Source organism: Bombyx mori, chromosome 17, assembly GCF_030269925.1.
Source record: "Bombyx mori chromosome 17, ASM3026992v2".
Lineage (NCBI taxonomy): Eukaryota > Metazoa > Arthropoda > Insecta > Lepidoptera > Bombycidae > Bombyx > Bombyx mori.
This window is the reverse complement of record NC_085123.1, coordinates 6,657,955-6,665,853: the sequence shown is the minus strand read 5'-3', so window position 1 is coordinate 6,665,853 and position 7,899 is coordinate 6,657,955. Positions and strand designations below refer to the sequence as shown.

The 7,899-nt window shown below is 31.9% G+C and overlaps 1 protein-coding gene across 2 annotated transcripts; it reads left to right on the top strand.

Moving 5' to 3' along the window:
- Positions 1 to 1,789: 1,789 nt before the first annotated feature.
- LOC101745999 (lysophospholipid acyltransferase 7) lies at positions 1,790 to 7,691 on the top strand. Of its 2 annotated transcripts, XR_009975358.1 has the most exons (8): positions 1,822 to 2,306; positions 2,720 to 3,015; positions 3,501 to 3,652; positions 4,282 to 4,493; positions 5,073 to 5,246; positions 5,516 to 5,654; positions 6,483 to 7,118; positions 7,220 to 7,691. XR_009975358.1 is itself a non-coding variant. In XM_038016933.2 (7 exons), the coding sequence occupies exons 1-7, from the start codon at positions 2,077 to 2,079 to the stop codon at positions 6,723 to 6,725; spliced, it is 1,446 nt and encodes a 481-aa protein (XP_037872861.1). In that variant the 5' UTR covers positions 1,790 to 2,076; the 3' UTR covers positions 6,726 to 7,691. The 2 variants fall into 2 exon arrangements, 1 of the variants encoding a protein (XP_037872861.1); XM_038016933.2 differs by having other exon boundaries at positions 1,790 to 2,306; positions 6,483 to 7,691.
- The last annotated feature ends 208 nt before the right edge of the window (positions 7,692 to 7,899 follow it).

Genomic DNA, 7,899 nt, shown 5'->3' with positions numbered 1-7,899 from the left:
TCCAGTTTAAGCAAAAAATGCAAAAATAGGTGTAATCCCTATTTACCCGAAAATTGCGGTTAATTGGGACGAAATGAGAAATTTGCTAGGGTTGGCACTACTTTTATTTTTATATATAGTTTTAATTAATTTATTTATTTAGTTGCACCAACAAAGCGACCATCAATAAAAAAAATTGAAAAACTGACAAAAGTACATGGCAGACATCACCTCAATTATAGGTGCAATCGACAGTGCTGATATTTCTATCTGGGTTAAGAGATTAGGTGTGTCGGTTATTCCATGGATTAATCAGATGAATACCCCTACTCTGAACAAATATTAAATATTTTATTATGTATTACTTAGACATTTTTGTCCACCTTGAGATTTCATTGATCTTGTTACATGTCTCTGCAAAATCGACTTACTTATATTAAATTGCTTATCTATTTCAACTAAAGACTTATTCCCAATTTCGCTTCGAATAAACCAGATTTTTACCAACAAATTTAAAAAATATTGTTATAACTACATAGACAACCCTACAAACCTGTACCTATTTATACTTAGGTCGTTTCCATTTCACGTATTCTCATCCCAATTGACCCCTTTTTCGTTGTTATTTGTACCTAAGACGTCCCCAATATCCCCAAAAACAACAGATTTTTACATGTATTTTTATTTAATCAAATACATTAAAACCAATAACAACTGAGACTTACCTTTAATATATATGCTGGTTCAAACACTAAATAACGTTTATAAATCATAGTCGTCTTCTATTATTATCAAATAAATCAAAGAGAGCAAAGTTTCTAGCACTAAAATAATTACCACCACAGGAAGTTAATTTGAAACGCGATTTTTTATAAGTTAGCAGCTATTATCATGCATGTTCAGAGTTGTTTTGTGAACTTTCAACATTCTACTATTAAACTACAAAAAATGGAAGATTTTGCAACGAATATAAAACTTATATTGAGCATCGAAAGATTTTCCCGGTTTTTTCCCGATTCGCCTCTCAATCCCTAATCGCCCCATTTTACCGGTACAGTAGTAGTAGTTTTATTTTTCCAAATGGAAAGGCAAAGGTATCGACCATACAGCCTAATCTTATATATATATTTTTATGAAATATTACATGAAATGAAATGAAATGCAATGAACTGAGATGATATGATATGGGATACTTTTTATGAGAAATGATAATATGGAGTGAAATGAAACGAAGATGATTAATTTGAAACATTAGTCAACTGGGATGAAATTAAATGATGATATTTAATATGAGATGATATTTAAGGGATGAAATATAATCCCAGTAAAATTGTGGTCTCTGGTGGTTTCTTCAGGTTTAAATGTGTAATAACCGTGGTTTAATAACTGTTTAATATCTGTGAAAGTGCACAATTGTGGGAAAATGAAAGAAAGCCGTTGGACGTAACTTCTCTGGATCCTCCAAAAAGTCCACTGAAAAAATCTCAATAAATGATCACCATTTTACTGAGATTATATTTCATCCCTTAACATCTCATCTCATTTCATGCCATATTTCATAATATTAATCAACTTCATTTCATTTCACTTCATATTATCATTTGCAGAGTTAACTACTATTAAATTACTTTTTCAACCTAATTTATCTGTATCGTCCCACGATAATTTAATTCATAATTACACTGATATTAATAATGGCCAACACGGACAATTTCCTTCGTTTTTTATTATCCATAAACTGTAAATAATTAAAAAGGCGAAAAAATCTTCTTATTACTTGACCCTAGGTTTCGTACTTCAGTGCTTGACACTGGCTAATGCACAAACCGTGCGAGCTACATTAAAAAAAAACACATAATATTTGACTTGACTGATGCTGCTAAATCACAAATAATTAAATAAATTTAATGTAATATTATTTCTGAATTGTGGTTTAATGCATCACCACCAAACTAGTGTTTTTTTACTTTCTAGGCGCTCTGTTTCGATATTGTTAAAGGTTTCAAAATAATAAATTAATCTCACCTTCAGCAATCTAGATATTTACTTGCTATCGGACCGTGCTATTCTCTGATCTTCCAATAAATTTAAATAACAATGATTGGATTCATAACAAAAAACATTAATGATATTATATACCTATCCCTTCTGTTATCCAGTGTTGTAGTCGGACCTTATTATAGAAGTATATCTACAATCCTATTAAAGAAATGGACAGGTACATTATTAGGGCTAATTCTAATAGTGACTGTGTCAGGATACAGTGCTATTCACCCTATTCTGTCAGCAACAATAGGAATTTTAGCAATAAAAGCAAGTACTGTAAGGTAATTGATTATAAACTAATTTACTTTAATGAATATTACTTATATACAAATTTTCAAGTGTTAAGTCAAGGGCTATTAACACTACAAAATAGTAAGCACTAAAAAATTAGGAGTTCATTTACAGTTGGCCTCAAATTTAATTATGGCATCATTTGAAGCATGATTCCTGGGGTACATACTTTAAGTGCGTTCTTTGTTCCATAATTATGGTATACAACATTTTCTAAGTCAATATGTATCCAATGTTTGTGTTCATAATTGACTACTACAAACAGAATTTATGATTTAAAGTAAACCATACCAGTTGTGGGGAAATGCTGTCAGCTTACGTAGTTCAATAAAAAAATAAACATTTGTTGTCAGTAGATATAATTGATTACTATTTTATTAATTTCAAATATGTATTGTTACAGGTTTTGTCACATAGTCACTTTTTTTTTCATGTTTGGCTATTTAGTCTTCTTTCGATTGGCTGATAAATTTGGTTTCTCACTGTCATCTGGTCAAACTAATTTAATAGAAATGATAATAGTATTGAGAGTTGTGGGAGTAGCATTTGAAATTAATGGTTCCTGGCTTGCGATGAAGAATAAAAAAGAAGAAAGTATCAAAAATGAGAAAGAGAAAGATGATGATTTTGTGGAAATTATAAATCCAGATCTTTCGGACTTGTTTCATTATTCATTTAATTATATTGGTCTCTTGACAGGTTTGTATTAAGTTGTATTTCCTTAAAATTTATATTTAACTTCATTGTAGTGGTTATAGAATACAATTAAGTACTATTAAATACTATCAATTACTATTCATTATTTGGCAATAAAAATATACTATTTATTGAAATGTCAAGTGCTACCTATCATTAATTGAAGGTATGTTATAAATCTTCACTGGCACACCAACAGTTAGGATGTTTCAACTCGATTAGATCAATAATGTAAATGCATAGAATAAAAACATACAAATTAACAATGCTCTATCTTACATAATTGGAATATAAACAAATCTTTTATTACATTAGTAGAAAGAATAATATTCTTAGAGTTCTAAACTCTCTGATACTTGATTATATAGAGATAGAGCAATTTTCTTATAAATGTTGTTATTTTTTGGCTTACTTTATACGTTTCTAAATTATCCTATTACACACACCGAAAATTTATAATTATATTCGCATTTTAATTTTATTTTCAGGACCATATTACAGATACAGGACATTTGATGACTATTTCTATTTGCCATTCAGTAAGAATGCTGATTGTTTTGGTGCAACAATCAACACTTTGAAAGCTGTTCCGTTATACATTTCACTGTATTTGGCATTTTCGAATATATGGCCTTTAGAGGTGAGAAACTTTTATTAGAATTTCATAAAAATAGGATATGACTTTTTGGAAAATAGGTTTTAAAGTTTGAGATTTTAAGTATTTTACGCTCATATGAATATAATATTAGAGTGGTATGGACATGTGATGCATAGAGAGAAGATGCATGTAACTAGGAAATGTATGGAAATGGTAGTGCAACGTAGAGGGGGAAGAGGGCGACCGAAGAAGACATGGATGGCATGTGTAAATGACGATATGAGAGAGAGAGAGGAGTGAGTGTTGAGATGAAGGCTGATAGAAGAGAATGGAAGAGAAAAATTAGCTGTCCCGACCCCATCTAGTGAGATAAGGTTGAGAAAAAGAAGAGAAGATGAATGTAATATATTCAGATAATGTAAACTGGTTAATATGAACTGACCCTTAGCTATGACACTCCATATAGTCTACTTTTTAGATGCTCTTTAGATTCTTTGGTTTTTGGTCAAAGAATCTTAAACAACAGTCTGTTAGGTACATGTTTGTTAAGGAAATGGTAGTATATTAATTAGCAGAAATAAACACTATTATGTTAGTCTTTTGGCCTGTACATTTGTTATGTACAATAATTGTAAGAATGTAAAAGTAAATGTTTAAACATTTTTTTTTAGTATGTCTTAACCGAAGAACATAATAGCAGACATATCATATACAGAATGCTATATCCGTGGGCTCTGTTCGCTGCATTCCGCCAACGTATATACGCAGGTATGACTTTAGCTGAAAGTGTCTGCAATTCAGCTGGGCTGGGTGCATATCCTGTACAAGGTCGAAATAGGACTGGTCATGGACCAACTGTGGGATACATGAAATTAAAGCAGATGTAAGTATACAGAGTGTAATTGGATGGCCATTTCCCGAAGACAGTGCCTGAGTGACTACTCCAATGCAAAAAGCAATGATTTGCTAAATAATGCATAAAACTTTTAGTTTTACTAACCTCCTTTATTAAATAACCAGTAATGTAACATGAAGATAGCTCAGTCACCCCCAACATTCTCTTGAGGACCTTTATCCAATTTTATTAGTAGATTTTAATTTAATTACTTTATGAGTATCATTCTCAAACGTATGTTAATATGTTAAGAATCGCTAATACGACTACCATCGTTATGAGGAAGACATCAAGAGTAGACAAGTAGGTCTCAATATGAATAAAACACAGAAGTCTCCTTAATAAATATACTCTTGGTGTTGGTAGGGAGTATTGTAAGCCCATATGGGATGGAGATACCGTCAACCTGCTTATAACTTAACGCGAAGCGGTGTTGAGTATTGCCGCCAGCCATTTCAGTTCAGTGTGTCGACTCAGATACAGCAATAAAATGTACATATTATGAATGCTAATTATGTTTATAATTAGATTAATGTTTAATTTTAATGAACATTATTAAATCTTCAGGTCCGAAGAAGAAGCCAAGAATTCATTGTACGATTTTAATACAGTTGAGTCTATGGACGTATGGGGTTGTGAGTCAGTCGTAACTTTGCGTGATTCTATGAAAGTTTGGAACAAAGCAGTGCAGTATTGGGTAGCAATGTTTGTATACAAGAGATTCCCGATAAAACCTTTGAAGTGAGTATTTATTATTTGTCTATAGTCTGTTGAATATAGTAGATATTATATTTTGTCATAGTTGGTCAAGTCAAGTTATTTAAACATTTGTAATAACGAATAACAAAAAATATAAATACATTCAAAATTATTGAATAGACTTTCTAGTTCTAGCTTTCTAAATGTTGTTCTAGAAATTTTAGTGATGAGTTTCCTTGTTCAAATTTCTGTATGTTGTCTAAGGAATTCAGAGAACAAGACTTTATTTATATATGTTTATTTCTTTACAGAATCCACGCGGCATTATTTATATCTGTGATATGGCATGGTTTCCATGCTGGATACTTTTTCTGTATATACTTCTGTCCGTTCTACTTGATGGCCGAAGATATCTATTACAAACTGTACTACAAGAATGCTACAGGAATGGTGAGCATTAATAATTAATAAGGCTTAAGAGATTGAATATTTTCTGGCATCCATCAGAGAGACACCGTTAGTAGGAAAACGGAAAAGACGAATCAATTCGATAAGCTTAAAGAATCGATATTTTTTTTGTTTAGACGGGTGGACTGACTCACAGCTCACTCAATGTTAACTGGTTACCAGAGCTCATAGATATCAACAACGTAAATGTCGCCACTCACCTTGAGATATGAGTTCTAAGTCTCAGTTTTACAGTTGCTCGACCCTTCAAGCCGAAACTAATTACTGCTTTACAGCAGAAATAGGCAGGGTAGTGGTTCCTACCTGTGCATTCTCACAACCGTCCCTAAGACAGTTCCAATTACAATTTTTTTTTTCCATCATATTGCTATCACTGTGAGTTTTATGACACAACATTTCGGATCCTTACGATCTATTAACGGTGCTTTTAGGTACCTTAAGCACCGGTCACCGTTCTCGTCGAACTCATCACTTACGACGAAGAGCTCAGCGAGTAAACTAACCCACAGACACAGCAGACTGATTTTCTCGCCGGATCTTCTCAGTAGGTCGCGTTTCCAATCCGGTGGTAGATTCTGCGAAGCACTGCTCTTGCTAGGGCTAATGTTAGCAACGTCGTCAGGTTCGGTTACGCTGACATAGCCCTCTAAGACTACCAGCTTAGGTAAAAAAAAAAGTTATGTTGTTCCACTTTTATTTAGTTTTCTGTTAAGTAACATTACTTGTCACATTTTTTTAGGAAGGCAGAGTTATTGTCGGGAGGAGAAATAGATTAATAATTGTTATAACTACTGTTTTTTTTTCTTTCAGAAAAGGAACGTGATCGGTTTCGTAATGTGGTTTCTACGTTCGCATTCGGAGTCTTACCAGGCGGCCGCGTTCCTGCTCTTGACTTTTGATCGTATATGGATATACTATTCATCCGTTTATCATTATTGGTACGGCGTTTGGCTGGTCTTTTTATTAATAGGAATTGCGTTGAATCAGTTTCATAAAACAAATAGACCGAAAAACTCTAATGAAAAAAAAGTAGATCAAATAAAAACGGAATAGTTTAATTTAGTCAAGACTATAATGTGCAAGGTAAATAATTAATGTTGCTCAATTGATGTGTCTTCGAACCATGAATTTATTTGGGAATCAATACCTCTTTCAAGATATTGTTTAAAATTTCATATACATTACCATTCAGTACAGAGACCTGAACTTGTATTTATATTATATAGTAGCGATCCGCCATCGCTTCGCTTCGGAAACATTAAATTTTATCATTAATGATAGCTGAGTATCGCGGGGCGAAGCTAGTATAAATAAGTCTAAGTTACTCCTTATATCACCAGCTACCTATCAGTGAAAGTACCTTTAAAATCGGTCTAGCCGTTCCAGAGATTATCCGGAACAAACAGACAAACAAACAAAAATTGTAAAAAATGTTATTTGGTGTATGTACCGTATATATATTCATATGCATGTACCTAGTAAGAAGCAGTTATTTCAATATTACAAACAGACACTCCAATTTTATTTATATGTATAGATAAAGATAGATAGAGATAATTATACGGAGATGTTAAAATAGTTTCATTGGTTTATAATATTGAAATTATACTTTTTTTCTATTGTATTTGTGAATATAATTTTAATGATAACAGTCGCACTTTATTGGAGTCATAAATATTCGACAATGTTATGAACCAAACACAAATTTAGTTTCCTGCTGTGGCCGGTGAAGTAGTAGTCCAAAATTGAGTTGAAATTGTGATCGGACAGAGATCTGGAGTTTATTTTTTATGCGGGAAAAGGTTCTTAGTTTCAGGTCATGGACTTCGTGGTCTACTCTCATCTGAATATATTACTGAAGTAGCAAACTGTTGAGTATAATGGCTAAATAAAGATCTAGATAGATTATTGTCAATTCTGAGATTTGTGTGATATGAATAAGTTTTTATTATTATTTTGTATTGGGTTCTAGTCTTATGTAAGTGGACTAAAATAAATTAGGTACATAACTGAAATTAATTTCTCGTTTTCTTCAAAATGCTCAATTTTATTTTAAAATCCTTTTTCTTTATATTTATTATATATTATTGTTGTATTATTTATATTTTAATTTGTATATTTTTGCAATAAAATATTGAATATAATGTAGGTACTCATATACTTGGTGGGAAAAACAGATAATATACTACAGATTAAGTACCAATTTTTATGTTGGATGTTAAGTTGT

What these genes read in the sequence shown, in the direction of transcription:
- LOC101745999 (XM_038016933.2), top strand. Translation starts at nt 2,077, where the DNA reads ATGATTGGATTCATAACAAAAAACATTAATGATATTATATACCTATCC. An exon ending in CGAATATATGGCCTTTAGAG is followed by an intron (nt 3,653 to 4,281) that starts GTGAGAAACTTT and finishes ATTTTTTTTTAG; the next exon opens with TATGTCTTAACCGAAGAACA. An exon ending in TTCCCGATAAAACCTTTGAA is followed by an intron (nt 5,247 to 5,515) that starts GTGAGTATTTAT and finishes ATTTCTTTACAG; the next exon opens with AATCCACGCGGCATTATTTA.